The following is a 17,687-nucleotide window of genomic DNA, read 5'->3' on the forward strand; positions in this document are numbered from 1 at the left end:
CGGGAAAGGACCCGGGCCGGGAATAGAACCCGGGTCACCTGCACATGGTACGGTGTGTCAACGCACTGCGCCACAGCACCCCCAAGGCTGTTAGTGTTCACATTCATCAGTCCCAAGGGCACTTCACCTTCATGACTCAGAAGTAAATCACAAGAGAAGGTTACCGTAAGTAAAACAACACTGCGAAAGGATAAGGCCTCAGGTGGCATCAAAACACAGCTTCAGCAAACATATTTATACATTATTTTTAATCAATATTTTTAATTTTCTTTTTTTCTGTTTCCTTTCACATTGAGACAGGTTATGAAAACAAACAAACATGTTTCACTACAGCAAACTGGTTAGGGCAGTGAGTCAAGTCCTGAGCATAGAAGAAAACCATGAAAGAGAAACAAAAAAAGAGGAGGATATTAAAGGTAGTAGTGGTGGTGAGCGTCAACGTATAATGAAATCGTTCCCACAAAAACACTCCAAACAACTGGCCATCCAAAGTGTCGGAATGTGGAGGCTGCATGTCCCAAGGCCACTGTATGTCACAGCTCGGTCCAGAGGCTTTTTGTGCAGGTACTCTGGCTTTTCACTTTCCCCAGTTTCTGTGCGAGAGCCAGCTCCCTTCCAGGTGTGTCTGCCAGGCCCAATATCTCTGGGCCTCTGCTTTTTTTTCCCCCCTAAGGGCCGGGCTATTTCACCTCCACCTCTCATCCTCTGCCGCGGTGGCCGTCTCCCCATCTCTCTCTTCTGCTTCCGTCTCGTCATCACGCCAGGTTGCCAATGTTGGCCAGGAAGCGCTGGGCCCACCACTCCTCCAGGTCGATAGGCACAAAGTCTGAAGATTAACAGACGGCACATAAACAGAGATTCTTTAAGTATATAGAGATATGCCAATGTAATAGGTTGCTATGGGCACCTAACATGACCAGGTTCCGGTCTGCCTAAAGGGGCGTGTCATAATACTCCTAGCATTGAATAGAACAGTCTTTAGGTCTGCCTAGGTCTGCCTGTAGCGAAGGGGAGTAGAGTTGCCCAGCTGGGACTCGAACCCAGAGCTTCTGGGGTAGTAAACTGGGGCTCTGACCGCTACACCAAAGAGCCAGGCTCGTTGGCATGTCAGTCAGAACACACCCACAACCCTAGTGATGGTCACTCCATCACACTGCCTTCCCCTTCGGGAAGCGCACCCGTGCGCTTCACACACTCATGGTGTCCCTCACGCAACTGCCCATCATGCTTCTCCCATCCAGTGTGCCCCGTCATCAATGCTTCACCCATCACTGGGGTCCCTCACACCAGGGTCACCAATCCTGGGGGTCCCTCACATGGAATTACGGCTCACACACAATGGGTTCTCTTCCGATGGCCTCACGGTACCATCCCACTTCTGACACCATTTGTAGTGAAGGGGAGTAGAGTTGCCCAGCTGGGACTCGGGCTTCTGGGGTAGTAAACTGGGGCTCTGACCGCTACACCAAAGAGCCAGGCTCGTTGGCATGTCAGTCAGAACACACCCACAACCCTAGTGATGGTCACTCCATCACACTGCCTAAAGGGGGATTTCCCCCCCTCCCCCTTGCAATTGTAGAACCCAGAAACAATGGGCCAATGGAACCTCTCTCTCTCTACTCTCTCTGACATAAATGATCGAGGGCAGAAGTACAGTAAGTCACAGAAGTGAGTACACCATCCCTAACATTTTTGCAGATTTGTATATCTTTTCATAGGACAACATTAAAGAAATTTCACTTCGACAAAAAATTAGTGACCTGTTAAAGACATGTGTAGCCACTTAAATTTGTTCACTCACAAAAAAATAAAAATACACCAATTAACGTTTGACAACGTTTTACAAAAGTGAGTACATCCCAGGTTAAAATCCTGTAAAGAGTGTCTGAGAATGAGGCGTGTTGGCCCGAAACATCTCAAAACGAAAAGAGAGGTCATCGGTGTGCCCTTCAACCTTGCCTTACATTGAACTTTTACATTATGAGTCTACACCTGGCTAAAATAGATAGGCGAGATTTGAATTAAATCCTATGGAGAGTATCATGATCTGCTTCAGTACTCACAGTGCATGTTGACATGCATGTTTCTTTAGGTGAAATTCAGATTTCCAATGTTGATGGCATTCATGCATCCCCAAACCATGTCAGTCCCACTACCATGCTTGACTTGACAGATGGTACACTGTCACTTCTGTGACATAATGAATACTGCCACACCATTCATAAACCTATGAGTTTTTGTTTGTATTGTGTATATTTTGCAATGCTCTTTTGTTGCAGAAATAAACTGACATAACCGAGACAAAATTTGCTTAACAAACAAATACACGTTAGACAGTGCAAGATTGTGTGCACAGCTGTACGTACGGGAGCGTGTCAGTGATGTGGGACCAATACTGTCAATGTGTGGGACCAATGGTCTGTGGTAACACAAAGACTTTTAACATTATTTTTTAGGCCCATTGGTCCCACAGGCTATTCCTGCTGCTTCGTGTCCCCACATTTCTACGAATTTCTTCAAATTTAGGCCCTATGTGCCATGGCAGAGGAGAAAGGTATGTTCTCTTAGTTTACTCACGGTAATGTGGGAACATGGAGTTGTGGAAGATAGGGCCTATATTTGAATAACTTTTTTAAAATATGGGAACATGGAACAGCAGGAATAAACTGTGGGACCAATGGGCTGTATCTCATAATCTACTGTACACCACAGAAGTACATACATAGTCCACATCCACACTTAAAGGGACACTGTGCAGGAAATGGTCAAAAAAGGTACTGCAACTATGCTGCTCATTGAAACTAGGCTCCCTATTGCAAAACTTGATCTTTACATGAACGTTTACTAAGTAATAAAGAAATATTAACTAGTATGGTCCAAGTACAGTCATTTTTGCAGCTAAAAATGGCTATTTTAGGAAATTCAAAATGGCGGACCATGGAGAAGATCCCTCTTTTCATTTATGAAAAGTGCAATTTTTCCAGTCATAATGAATACTTAGAATTTGATGGTGGTGGTAAGTATTAATGAAAAAGGTAACATTAGTGAGTGGGCAGCATGAATCCTGGAAATGAACAACTAAAAATCTCACACAGTGTCCCTTTAAGCAGTAAAAAAAACTTTGAAACTAGTACAATGTAGCTGAAATATAGATACTAGTAGCTGGGCTAGTACTCACTCTTGGTGAGTGTGCTGGGGGCCTTCTCTGTGTATTGCACTGCTGCTCTGCTGTCCTCCACCTTCTGACCTTCACCCATGTTCTGCTCCACCTCCTTCCACGCTGGGAGGAGAAAAATGGACAAATGGACACATACATGAATTAAATATTTACATGTCTATGTTAAGCTCCATTGGGTAATGGCTGATGGCTAGTTTGCCTAAACTTGTGACCCAATTGACTTAATTTCATGATTTCAATAGTTTATTTTGAAAAAAAAATAAAACACACACACACACACATTTGCTGATGCCCAGTGTCTAACTTATTGTGACAACTCCAGGGGTGAAAACATACCTTCATGGACAAATTTAACATTTTCTTCATGGGCTGCGGAAAAGCCTTCAAGGGAGACAGTTCTTGGCACTGGTGCCTTGTGGTTCCTCTGGCCGTTTAGTCGGTGGAAAACAATCTTTGGGGCAGGGCAGCTGCAAATACATAGCAGAACATTAAGGTTAATGCAGTTGACCATTTTGTTGGCATACAGACGGTGCATCATGTCATTCCGCAAAGGCCGATAATGATTTGCCAAATCAAATGTAGTATTATGTAGTTTGACTTTGGACAAAGCATTCTTGGGTTATCCTTTACCGCGTATTATGATATCCTTTTACATGGCTAGTACTAGGATAACATATCCATTATCTGTGGTTAGTTATTAGTTACATCAACTCGACCTACTGGGCACGTTAATGTTTTTTTTTTTTTTGCACGTTAATGTTTTTGTTCAAGAGGTGAATGGGTTCATGACGTGTAAGTACACAGCAACACCAGCTGGCTACGGTATAATATCATCTGTCGAGTCGCCCTCCGCGCGTGCACGTGAGATAACCTTGCAAGGTCATACCGCTTTGCCTAGAACCTGTTAAATTCATCTCCAACAACAAGACAAGGGCAAGGCAACCACAGTTGTTCTAGCCTGTACACTGCATTGAATTCCGATATAATGTTCGCAAGTAATCAATATGTAATTCACACGTTGGTCATGTGCGGTGTATGAAGTATGTGCACGCGTCGTTTGTAATTTCTTGTATTTGGAATGGCAACATTGACGCACGTGTGCATGCATTCCAATGCAAGTCACATTTAACTAGCCAGCTAGCAAGCTAGCGAAGCATGACTTTGGGAGCGTTTTATCTTGTATTGCTTGTAAAATGCCACTTACTTCGCTGTAAACCAGTTGTTCTGTTTGTGTTTTGAGCCACTTGATTTCCCCTCGATCTGCTGTGTGGGACCTTCAACACGGACAGAAAGAGACGTTACCAGAGAAATTCAAGGCAAAAGTCTCTCTAAGCTGCGCCACACAGTCTATCATCATGAATGGTAACATGTAAAGTCGAAGTGGGTGCAAGTAACGTTCTACATGTATTACATCATTGTAACAAAGTAACACCGATAATTGCGGGGAACAGTCAATGGTCGGTTGTTTTGATGTCACGTAACGTGCTGTTACGTACTTGCATAATATGAACTCTCATCTCAAGAATGCAGCACTTACCTGTTCTCCGTTGTGTCACAAGTTTGCTTGGACCTCTTGTTAATGTGTACATAGTGTGCAGCCAAGATTCCCAAAGAGTTTTAACTTTTGGTCTATGCTCTATCACTTCACAACAGCGTTCCCAGGCAAGGGGGATACCCACGACGAGTGACGCGTTACAAAATAACGCTGAATGGACTTGCTGCGCACTCAGCAATATTCAAGAACCACGTGGGGTTTCCAGGTAGATAGCTGCGAGATGAACAGTCTGCAGTTCGGGTTGTTGTCAGCTATCGTCTTCTTTCATGTGGTACGTCGTCCACGCTACTGCTGCTACCGTTCAACTGAGGTCCAAAGTGACAATCGGGTTTGTTCCATGTCAGGGGACAGCATGGAGGACTTCAAGCTCCGCCTAGTTTTCTAGACCTAGACCACGCACTGACTACACGACTTCAAAGACACCACCAGAAGGTTTTTTTAGGGCCCTCTATACAGTGAAGCTTGCTCTGAAGTGTATCAAGTGGTGTCATGGTGTGAATAGAGCTACAGTTTGAACATTCTTCCCCCACACACACCAAAGCAACCCTTTTGTCACACTTATAATATGGTAGACATTTGTTTAGGAAGGTAGTTGTGAGCCACTGAGTAGGCCTACTGCGCATTGTAGCCCATTTTGTGCAACAAGCTTTAGCTACATCCTTACTTTCAGGAGAATTAGGTCATTAGAATTAGGCAAAAAAAAAAAAAATAGAACCTACTTTCAGAAGATTTTACAAAGGTTTTTTTTTTAAAGATTGTCTACTTTAAAGGGGTATGTCACTACAGTTAAAATCGTTGGCCAGGGTTTATAAAGGTGGTTAAGAGTGCATCTTAATATGTGACCTTGCCTCCTCCACTTGCGCTTGTCTCCTCGCCCCGCCTCCTGGCCCCTCCTCCGTGGAGAAAACGATAAAGTTTCCCAGCTGTCAGCCTAGCCACAACAACTTTTGAGGGACTGTTTTTCATTCACCATAACAATTGCAAACGAGAAAAAGACTCTACAATTGAGCTTTTGCAAGATATTGAAATATAATGCTGTTGTCAGTGATGTCATCATGACGAGAAGCGAGTGGAGGAGGCAAGTGGAGGAGGCAAGGTCCCATATTAAGATGCACTCAAAGTGTCTTATTTTTCATGTAAGCCGTTGTCTTGCTTTAAGACAAGTTAAAAGAGGGAGCATGTCGCTAATCTAGTGAAAGTCAATAGATCCTTCTAGCATGCTACAGTGATGCATTGACTCACTAGCTTAGCTACATACTCCCTCTTTTAACGTGTCTTAAAGCAAGACAACGCTTAACATGGAAAATAAGCCACTTTACCACCTTCATAAACCCCTGCAAAGATTTTAACTGTATTAAGCCCCAAAATAGTGGCATACCCCTTTAAGGTGGTGAAGGCAAGGCTATTGTTGCGCTCTAGATGTGTAGAGAAATGAGCAGGTGCATGGCCCCAAACTTTGCTAACGACGGTGGCAACGTCCTTCGTAAGAGCGACTCAACTCTCTCTCACCAGCGACGCTCACCACTAAATCCAAGGGAATGGTAAGGCGGTCTTAAGACGGTCTTAAGATGGTTAGCAACGACAAGAATCGAGAAACGGACCCCTGGTCTCAGGAAAACAAAAAAACAAAACGACAACAACAACAACAACAACAGAAACTCCTTGTGATTGGCATGTGTCTTTTTCAGTGTGCAACCTGCTCTCACCGTTGAACTTACAGCTGCTGGCAAAAGTGTTGTGCATGTCATGTGTCTCAAAGGCCTAAAGACATTGCAAAGGTTGTTTTGACCAGTGTAGTTAGTTATACAGAAGCCAAATCTGAACATGCGCTCATCTTATAAATTTCTTGGGATTTTTTTTTTTTAATCCATTGTCCTAATTGATTGATGTGTGACACATGAGCTACCATCCTCATACAGTACGTAGCCAAGTCGATAATGAAACTATGATATGAAATCACAGCTCATGTGGCTGTCATGATGCCATACGCCTTTCAATGAATTCCAGTAAATAAAGAAGCAAACACGTTCAACTACGACAGCGAGATAGGGCCTTTATTTGTGAGCTAACCTTTTGTCAAGACAAATTCTAGAATTCTAACATTCTATGAAGATGTTAGCTGCCAGTCACATGTACTACAAGATATCGTACTCTCTACCTTATTGCTGCTGTTGCTCCCATTTGACAAAACTTGCTCTCAAATTTGTTTCTTTGATGATCCTAAACAACAAACTAAGGCTATAAAGTAAATGATTCAACTTATGAGATATAAGAAAATTATGTATGTAGAAGCTTCAGTAGGCTAAGGGTCAAACATGGCAGCTGTTGCACAAAGGTTGCTGTGCAAATGTGGTCCAGTGTTAGAAATGGCGTTTCCAAAAGAGTGGATGTTTTATAACACAAGTTTAATACCAGAAGTAGGGAACACGGATTCATAAGCTACAATCCAGTGTCACATATTCCTAATGACCTGATTTTAATAAGACAGTTAAAGTCAGGCAATTTGGAATATGTGGCACTGGATTTTTATCTTTTGAATCCTGGGTACCCATCATCACTGTTTAAGACTGTAAGTAACTGTTCAAAATCTTGCATGCAAACACATTCATTGCGTCAATTAAATTACAATAACCTAAAACATCTTAAATACCATCTCTATAATGGGCAATAATAAAAACAAGACCGTAGGTGCAGACATGCTGCCTGTATTCTTCTCCCTTCAACTTGCTAATAGCTGCACCAGGAAAGAAGAAGAAGAAAAAAACAGCAAATATTGAAATATCTGCAGCCATTTCACCATTTTCCTTCACTTTTTTTTTTTTTTAAACAAACTCTACTCTTGTCACTTAAAAGTTTTGAGCGTAGATGCCCCTGAGTGGCCTGCAAATATACAGTACTGGTAAATATATTTACACATTAGCCGTGATGGGAAACCTAGATTCAGAAGCAATAATCCAGTGTCATATATTCCAAATTACCTGGTTTTACCAGTCCAATTAGGGTCATCACCTGGTTGACTTTTAACAGGAACCAGGTCCTTTGGAATATGTGGCACTGGATTGTAGTTTCTGAATCCAGTTGCCCCATCACTGCTGAAATTAGTTTGTTTAAATTCCAAGGCTGAGAGGGAATTTGGCAATATGCGTCAGTGCGCCTGGGTGGGCGGTTGGTTGGTTGGTTGGTAGGTAGGTAGGTAGATAGGCAGGTGTTGTGTCCTAGGACAGCTGGGGCTTTCGCCTGTCTGTTGAGTCCTGTATTCGTCTCGTTCATTGACTGTATACTGTATTAGAATGGACACCAACAGGTTCCATTCCATTCTGTTTCACTGATTTGATGCACTCTCAACTGTTAATTTTGCAATGAAGGGAGAAAAAAAAACAGATTTCCTGGTTGGATTTGCCATTCGGTTTTGCGAGGGCCTGCACATCTTGAATGTTTATTGTTTTCAGGTGCAGCTTTTCAAAGTGTCATCGTTTTCAGTTTGTGGAGAAAGGTCGCAACACTACTTCTGAAACGATAAAGGAGCAGTGTTCCGCTCTTCCCTTACAAGCTGGATTTGCCAATCAGAAACACATACCGGTACTCAATATCAGGGGCGGTACATGTGACATGACAGAGTGGGCATTTCTGATGGGCAATGCCAGACAATCAGGAAGTCTGTTTTTCGGTTGCAAAATCAGTCATAAAAAACCTTCATATCTGTTCAAGTGTTACTACATGTCCATTGAATGTCCAGTCATTGGTCTTGGTCTTGTCTGTGGGTCTGTTAGTATGTCAGTGTTAGCTTGTCTGTCTGTCAGTCTGTCTATGTTTGTAAGTTATGTCTTGTCAGTAGTGCTCCTCCAGTGATTCCTCCTGCCTTGCTCAATGTTGTCGATGACATCCCAATACCATACGTTTTTATCCAATATCTCCCCCCCCCCAAAAAAAAAGCAGTTCAAGAAGTTAACACGTATTTGCAATAAGGATATTGAATTGGGGGGAAAAAATCCAAAAAGCCACTCTGTGCTGCTTGACAGAGAGGAAACTTTATTGTTTTCTCCACCTGAGGAGGTGCGACATCGAGGCACGAGGTTGGAGGAAACAACTGGATGAGTCACACTGACTTTCACTCTGTGTGTCCCGTTTATCAGTTTTGTCTGTGGGTGGGGTCTTTCTGCTGATCTGTCTTGTCTTGTCTTGTCAGTAGTGCGGATCACAGTCCTCCCTCAGGCTGTCGGTGATGTAGTTGGTCTGCAGCAGCTCCTGGTAGTACTGCTTCTCCACTGCCGTATTCACCGTCCACGCCACCACCTCCACACCCCTCTCTGCCCAGTACTGCACATAGTCCCTACAAGGACAGACAGAGATTATAAAATATATTATACCATAACAATAATATAAAACCATGTCTAATACATTAGCCACCACCTCCACACCCCTCTCTGCCCAGTACTGCACATAGTCCCTACAGGGACAGACAGAGATTATAAAATATATTATACCATAACAATAATATAAAACCATGTCTAATACATTAGCCACCACCTCCACACCCCTCTCTGCCCAGTACTGCACATAGTCCCTACAAGGACAGACAGAGATTATAAAATATATTATACCATAACAATAATATAAAACCATGTCTAATACATTAGCCACCACCTCCACACCCCTCTCTGCCCAGTACTGCACATAGTCCCTACAGGGACAGACAGAGATTATAAAATATATTATACCATTAGCCTGGTGAACCAGCGCCACCCGCTGGACGGCAAAATGTTTTGTCTACGGGTGGGTCTGGCCTCGCATAATGATTCAATGAAGCCAGAATGCCATGAATCTGGCAAACCAATTAAATCACAAAGATGTGTTTTGAATCAAAGTGGGCAGGGTTTTGAGGGAAGGTTGTTCTCATCAACAATCTTCGGATGTATTATGCATCGAGGCCAGACTAAATTAGACATCCACATTTAGTCTGGTTTATCAGGCTATTATACCATAACAATAATATAAAACCATGTCTAATACATTAGCCACCACCTCCACACCCCTCTCTGCCCAGTACTGCACATAGTCCCTACAAGGACAGACAGAGATTATAAAATATATTATACCATAACAATAATATAAAACCATGTCTAATACATTAGCCACCACCTCCACACATAGGCCTACATGGAAAGACAGATTATAAAATATATTATACCATAATAATCATAACCATACTAATAATAATATAAAACCATGTCAAATACATTAGCCACCACCTCCACACCCACATAGTAGTAGTCCCAGGGAGTAGACATAGGAGGGAGACAGTTTACAAGGATCATTAGATGGATGGAGCAATATATACACCAAAGTGAAGAGGTCACCACTCCCAGTACAGCCCATAACCAGATATTCTTTAAGTATATAGAGATATGCCAATGTAATAGGTTGCTATGGGCACCTAACATGATCAGGTTCCGGTCTGCTTAAAGGGGCGTGTCATAATACTCCTAGCATTGAATAGAACGGTCCTTAGGTCTGCCTAGGTCTGCCTAAAGGGGGATCCCCCCCCCTCCCCCTTGCAATTGTAGAACCCGGAAACAATGGGCCAATGGAACCTCTCTCTCTCTACTCTCTCTGCCATAACCCCTAGGAACAGGCATAGGAGAGCCGAATTGGAGAGTAAATATACTAAAACCATCCCATGGACCAATAACTGCACAAAAGTAGATGGTTCAACAAATGCATGGAAACAATCATATCTCCAGACAGCATTCCTGGAAAGTAAACATGGGAGACGCACATTTTGGAGTATAAAGGGAAGGAATCATAAAATGGATCAATAGAGCCACAAAAAAGTCAACATCAGACGGATCGATTAAAATGAATAATACCTCCATCCAGTGCAGTACATAGTGCCTTACTCTTTTACTTCTAATTCTAAACGTAAAAATAGTACTAATATCAATACAATTATACTAATTACACAATTATACTAATACTACAATATCAAGCATTTCATGTTTATTTCACCAACGGTTGACAGTAGGTGTTACTGTAATGTACAGGATGTGTCAGCAGGGGGCGACAGATGCTGAAAAAAATGTTTAGTTCTTGACATGCTTGTGATGACACACTTCCATTAATAATAAAACAAAAAATAAACCATAATTGAGATAAGATCAAATAAGATAAGATAAGATGGGGGGCGGGGACTGTGGTGCAGCACGCTAAGCCCCCCACATCTGGGCTTGCATGCCCATGGGGACCCAGGTTCGAGTCCAGCTTGGATAGTTTCCCAGCCCTGCCCCATTTCTCTCTCCCACTCGTTTCCTGTCATCTCTTCACTGTTGCTGCCAAATAAAGGCATTAAAAGTACCAATATGTATATCATCCACAATCCACATGAAGACATTAAAAACGTGTTAATGGTAAAACGACATTAGAACAAGTTAATCGTAAAACTGACTGTTAACTGTTAAAAATTAGAGCATCCAGTGGCATCCCATTTTATGTACAATGCAGAATAATAAAAAAAAATCATAATAATAAAAAGTTGCCCTCGTGCTCCTTGTCCCAGCAGATCAGTGTTCAAAATGACACTGGCACACCTACCTTACATGTAGTTAAGTAGCCTTATTTACATCGGTACAATATGCTTAAAAAAATATTTGTTTAATTCATTTTGAAATGCCGAAGTCAGTTTCAGGTAGGGCAAGTCCAAGCGGTTAATTGTGATTTCGTAATCCTAAATGATGTCGGAATCCAGTTGGGAAAGTTGGACATTACTACATCCATTGTGCTGATCAATTGTGATTCATAGTTCATCACACCACACAGGAAACAGATCAAGGCATCACATGCCATGTGAAAATTCCATCTGTATGCTCAATCCCAATTGTTTGTCCAATGGAATAGTCTAGAAAACATTTAATGGATCTGTTTTAGCCTAACCTTTGCATGTGACTCGTCACTGGAAAATGGCTCTGTGGTTTACCCGGTTGCGAGATATTTTAATGAAGCAAAACACTCAGCCAGTGACCTCAAGTCTGTGGGTATCGACAGAATTCTACCTAACCGCAGGAGCGACTGCACTAACCAGTCACTCCTGAGATGCGAGGCTAGGTGGATCTTTTACTTAAAAACGTTACAACCTAAAAGACTGAACGATGACTTTGATCTAACATGTTTCCTATGATTAATCATTTCTGCGGCAATTTGTCTAGTGATTATGTTGTTACTATCAGTACTTCTTTATTATTATTATTATAATCGTTATTATTATTATTTTCATTTTTGTTCAGCATTACCCCTTTTCATTTCTTTTTATTTGTGTTTTGTTTCCTTATACATTCTCCCCCTTATAATAGGCCATGACTGCATTTTGTCATTTGTCATACAATGATAGAAATCTATTGGTAGGATGTCTCCATCCACCTGTCCGTCAACCTGGTTGGTCTTCCGTGAACGTGGCCTTAACTCTATATACTGTACGGGCGTGTCTTTATTTTCAATGTTTGCACTGATGATGGTCTGACTGACCGAAACGTCTGCACTACACTTGGGTAGCACTTTTTTTTTTCCTTAATGCAATATAAGTTTACTATTGCATTCGGCATTACGATGTACGAGTTCCCCTTCCTTGCTTCAAGTTAATCCACTGGAACCTACGCACCCACCAGGCATCAAGTTCAAAGGCGCGGTACCTCCACTGAAAGAACGTCTGTGGTTTCATAAATACAGGGGTGATAGTGAAAAAAAATCCTGAGCCTGAACTTTTTTCCCTGCTCTAACGACGACGACAAGATACTGCATAGTGACGTAAAATAGGCCTATTTTGACACATTATTCAAACATTTAATAGCTTGTGTATGGCCATCATTCAAGCCTGATAGTAGAAGAAAACCCTGAACCTGAACCTGAACACTTTCTGATAAGAATGACCTAATGGCTAATTATTATCAATGTTTTTATTTTTGTAAACTCTGTCAAGCCTGAAATCAGGCATGGAGCCTGAATACTATCAGCCCTGTAAATAGTGGCAGTGCAAACCACACCTTATCACCTCTGGCCCAATGACATCAGCAAACACAGTAGACCTACCGCATACCTGAATACTGCTGTTGCACAATACAGTGGTAAGTCTGTTTACAAGACGCTCCCATTAACATCATCTATGACCATTCAGCTGATAACGCCTCAGAGTTAATCACTGTCATGCAGTTGCATCCAACGATATTCCAATTTTAAACAGAATAGTGGAAGTATTTGGTTTGCGCATGAGTCGTGCAAGCTCTTTATTCATCTTGAATGTGGCCATATTTTTGTTGCAGAATGTTCTTCCTCACATGCAAACGGAATATTCTGGAACATTCGCTACAGTACGTTGGGACATTTCATTCGGAATTAGCTCACTTTAATTCTGAATAAAGCTTAATTCCGCTTTGAAAACGAATTATTAATTCGGAATTAAAAACGTCAATGTAAACGTAGCCAATGTACCGTTTGAAAGCAGACTACTCCGTGCATGCAACTGCACTCTCTGTTTCACCATTACTTTGATGGATGACATTTTGCTTGTCTCCAAATTTGGTTCAAATTTTGGTAGAAGAGAAATTCATTCATTTTTGCTTGTGAAATTAATGGTGTGAGGGTTAGCAGAATTTGTGCAGCAGCAGTGCTGGAAATGTTATTAAAGGTCTTGCAGAACATGCAGTTCCCCACACATTGCATGTAGTTCACCGTGTCCTCTGTTGTAAGACGCTTTGAATACAAGTGTCTGTGAGGGGAACAGATGCCAACTACTGAAGAGGTCTTTGTGCAGTGTTAGTAAACCTCCCTCATGAAGCCTCACACAGATGCGTTGGTGACTGAGTTAGCAGCATGATGATTTAGCTCACTGGTTCATACGTTTGTCTACCATGCTCAGGGTTTACCCAAATACTCATGGGGAGTCATGGGTGAGCGGTTATGGCGTAAGACTTGTTGTCCAAAGGTTGCCGGTTTGACTCCTGAACCGCCAGGCTGGTGGGGGGAGTAATTAATCAGTGCTCTCCCCCGTCCTCCTCCTTGACTGAGGTATGGGTGAGGCACAAATGCAATTTTATTGTGTGCGGTGTGCAGTTAACACTTGTGTGCTGTGGAGTGCCATGTCACAATGACAATGGGAGTTGGAGTTTCCCAGTTGGGCTTTCTGCTTTCATTTCTTTCATGGGAAGATTTTCTCATGTGTTAAAAAAAGCCACTTACGGGGAGATGAAGTTCTTCTGCACCAGGAAGGCGGAGACGCCGCACAGGTGCCAGAGGACGTGGTGGTGCGCCCAGTCCAGCAGGACGTCCAACAGCTGGTGCCAGTGGTGCTTCCACGCTGCCTCGAAGCGCGGCGAGCCGTCCCCGAAGCGGCTCAGGCTCCACGGCCGGTGGGTCAGCGCCGTCACCACCTGCGGGTCCGCCTGGCGCATCTGAGGAGCCGGGTCGGATGGAGGATATGGACATGTTACAGTGAGTAGTAGGCCTACTACAAAAGTCTCTCTGCTATGCTTTAATGGCACAAAATGGTGTCTTTATTCAAGGAATGGTGCCTTTAATAGTGTTTTGTCAAAATAACGTGAATGCATATAAACGATGGGATAATGGTGAAGTGGACACAAAAGTGCTGAGGTGTGGCAAAACTGAACCTCCTCGAGTTGCATGTACAAGATGCTTTCATGCTTCTTGACTTTGATAAAGGTCAGAACACAATTACTGTTTGGATGTCTTCCAAACATGCACTCGATTATGACTGTGTGTGTGTGTGTGTGTGTGTGTGTCTACTTACCCTGTAGATGACTTTTGGCTCAAATGAGCAGACGATACTAGTGTTGTACAATACTGGGTATCTTTTATACAAATCTTTCAGAGCAGCTGCTGCCTGCATCAACAAAAGAAAAAGGCAAAACAGCGGCACAACAGTTAGGCAAACTAGAAGCAGAAAGAAGCTATCCTGAATTGAGGCACATATTTGGTTTCCTACCTCATCTGGATGACCTTTGACATCAAAGTATATGGTCAGCTGCCGCCTCATGCACTCTTCCACAGCCTCCTGTAGCGTGGGCACTCTCTCACCATGGAAACGCTCCCTGGCGTGCACAATCAGATAAGTTTTCAAATCAAGTCAAGACAAGTGTACTCTATTGTCAAATTCGTCCATACAGCTGGCATTAACTGTAAATTTGGTTACACTGAACTCCAGATGTGCAATCCAAATAATGAAAAAATACATGAACAATACACACAGCAATGATGACACACAGCAGTCTTCATTTTCCTTCAATTGACAATGAGAGTTGGAGTTTCCCAATGGGCTTTCACTTTCACTATTGTGCTCCTGTGAGTTGTGTCATACTTGTAGGGTGCATTCCAATATTTGACCTTGTGTCCTCCACTTGTGCTTGTGGCCTCACGTTTTGCTGATGACCCGCCTCCATGGAGAAAACAATTAAGTTTCCTCGCTGTCAGCCCAGCCACCACAATTTTTGGGGGACTATTCTTCACTCACTATCCAGTTTGCAAATGAGAAAATGACTTTACAATTGAGGTTTTGCGAGATATTGAAATATAATGCTGTTGTCAGTGATGTCATCATGACCTATTACTTCCTGGTATGAGGCCACAAGCACAAGTGGAGGACACAAGGTCGCATATTGGAACGTACCCGTAATTTCCATCCAGACAGACACACTCGTGGAGACTGCAGTAACCCTACTGAGGTTTATACTCACATGATCGCCTACTTCTCCCTAATTGGGGAAATGACAACTGCACAGCGGTCCACATTTCAGTATTTCTTTCATGCATATTATATACCCCTCTTCTTCTGTCTTGTTCGCTTACTGTTGTCTCATATTTCCCACTTTAATGTCAGGTTGCACCCCAACACCATTCTTCCTACGCGACCTGCTCATTTACAGGGATGAAAATCCCCAGAACAGTTCTCATGAAAAGTCTCGTCAACCCCTCCATACGAATTTAGATTGTGTCCCCAAAAAGGATGTATGAGAATCTTAACTCCAATAATTTGACAGATACTCTTTTTGGGGACACATCTACTATGCTGACTGTGAAAGAACTATGCCCTGCTGTACAGTACTGGAAGAATCTCTGGTAGGCCCTACTGGTCTCCGGTCCCCCAAAAGGGCGGTCTGTCAAAATGAATGAGCATTCTCCATTCATCTAGGATAGGTCATGTTCTTCAAAGGGCTATAACCAAGTACACAGACTGGCTACAGCTAACTCAGAAGCCCTGTTGCTTGCTCTCGTCTTTCTCCTTGTAGGCTACCTGAGGCGGTGCTTGGCCGCAGCATCCAGCTTCTTGATCTCAGAGAAGCGCATCTTGTTGAGCGGTCCCGACCCGTTGGTGGTGCGGTCCACAGTCTCATCGTGCATGAGCACGGGCACCCCGTCGGCAGTGAACTCCAGGTCCAATTCAACCCCAGTCGCTCCATTTTCACTGGCCTAGCATGGTGGGGCAGACATTGGAAGAACGGGAAGAGAAAATCGCATGACACGTTGAAAAAAAGCAGAACATGGGGAGAGGAAAATCTTGGCACAAGCATTTCACAAAGGACAATCTAGGCTAAATGGCGAGGAAAAAAAACTTTGCCCCAGAGAAAGCTGAGTCAATTGTGGAGACTATGCCAAAAACACACACCCATTATTGATTTATTTTTGGATCAAAGTGCCCAAGGCGAGTGCCTCAAGCACGCCTTGCTATACTGTAAATGTATCACACTGACATAAGCCAGAGAACAACCACTGGTGAATCCACTTGAAAGAAATGACATTACTGAACCATTACCCAATAGGAAACGCCTCCACCAGTAGCAATTCAGTGCTCTCATACTCATATTTCCCATTTCAATAAATTCATTATCAAACCCTAATTAGCCAAATGGCAATGGGTGGTTCGGGGACCGCACTGAGCTACATCCGCCACATACCTCCCGAATAGCGGCCAAGGTGTTTTCTGGGGCGTCGTGACCGCCGCCGCGGTGCGCGATGACCGAAATCGCCCCGGCTGTGGGTCTTCCAGGCCGCAGCACCTGCCGAGCACGGCTCGCTGGGACTTGCGGGAATCGGAACATCACCAGAAAGAAGTATAGTGACGTGGTGATAACCGTGGACCATAATGCGCTCCTGGTTCCGAGGGCAAGCACGATAAACACTGCCGACAGGCAAGCGATACCGTCCCCAATCTGCAGCATCTTTTCGTACAAAAAAATCCGGTGCCTGCCACTTCAGCTGCAGCTAGAAGGTGTTCTTGAGTGTACAGTGCCCATTCAATATTCAGGCAGACGACTGGCGAATCCCAATGTCAGCTAGGCGCTAAAATCTGACAGCGGAGAAACTGACAAGCCTTCGGAAGGAAAATGCATTACACTCCCTCCGTATTGCGCCAATTTTGAGTGTATGACAAAACGTTTCAGTGGCATGTAGCGTTACGGTTGCCAAATGAAATTGTGCCACTGACATCCATGGGTTACCAACCCAGCAACAAGAGAGGGGAGGAGGTGTGTGTTGAGTTGCACCAATATCCGGTTTACGAAAATGCATGCAACATAAGAGTCCTTTATGATGCGTAATCAGATGGTGTAAGTAGCCTGAAGAACACATTACTGTTATGTGTAGAAGAGTCAATGAAACGAAAGATGAAGGACCGGCATTTAATTTACTAAAACCTTTGCAGAGCTGAGATACTAGTTATTTCAAATATCAGCTGGGGTGACGGTGTTACATGAAGGCGTACACCTAAGCAGACATATTTTATGGGATCCCATGTAAAATGTCGATGAATGCAAATCAACGAGTTGTCACTGAGGTGAATAAATCACTTGCATTATTTACACAGCCATACCCTGAACTCCGCCCACACAATGTAAATACCGTATGCTCTATGTCAGTGTTTCCCAACCAGGGGTACGTGTACCACTAGGGGTACGCGAG

At 43.2% G+C, this 17,687-nt stretch overlaps 2 protein-coding genes across 2 annotated transcripts; both read right to left on the minus strand.

Moving 5' to 3' along the window:
- Positions 1-230: 230 nt before the first annotated feature.
- Positions 231-5,135, minus strand: mcrip2 (MAPK regulated corepressor interacting protein 2). The gene is made up of 5 exons (XM_063203404.1): positions 4,716-5,135; positions 4,383-4,452; positions 3,515-3,645; positions 3,179-3,280; positions 231-826 (listed from the first exon to the last, which is right to left on the minus strand). The coding sequence occupies exons 1-5, from the start codon at positions 4,765-4,767 to the stop codon at positions 756-758; spliced, it is 426 nt and encodes a 141-aa protein (XP_063059474.1). The 5' UTR covers positions 4,768-5,135; the 3' UTR covers positions 231-755.
- A 1,631-nt stretch (positions 5,136-6,766) lies between these two features.
- gde1 (glycerophosphodiester phosphodiesterase 1) lies at positions 6,767-17,249 on the minus strand. The gene is made up of 6 exons (XM_063198327.1): positions 16,685-17,249; positions 16,024-16,199; positions 14,719-14,824; positions 14,524-14,616; positions 13,956-14,167; positions 6,767-9,063 (listed from the first exon to the last, which is right to left on the minus strand). Exons 1-6 carry the CDS (start codon positions 16,946-16,948, stop codon positions 8,916-8,918), a joined length of 999 nt encoding a protein of 332 aa, XP_063054397.1. The 5' UTR covers positions 16,949-17,249; the 3' UTR covers positions 6,767-8,915.
- Between the last annotated feature and the right edge of the window lie 438 nt (positions 17,250-17,687).

Source organism: Engraulis encrasicolus, chromosome 1, assembly GCF_034702125.1.
Source record: "Engraulis encrasicolus isolate BLACKSEA-1 chromosome 1, IST_EnEncr_1.0, whole genome shotgun sequence".
Taxonomy (NCBI): Eukaryota; Metazoa; Chordata; class Actinopteri; order Clupeiformes; family Engraulidae; genus Engraulis; species Engraulis encrasicolus.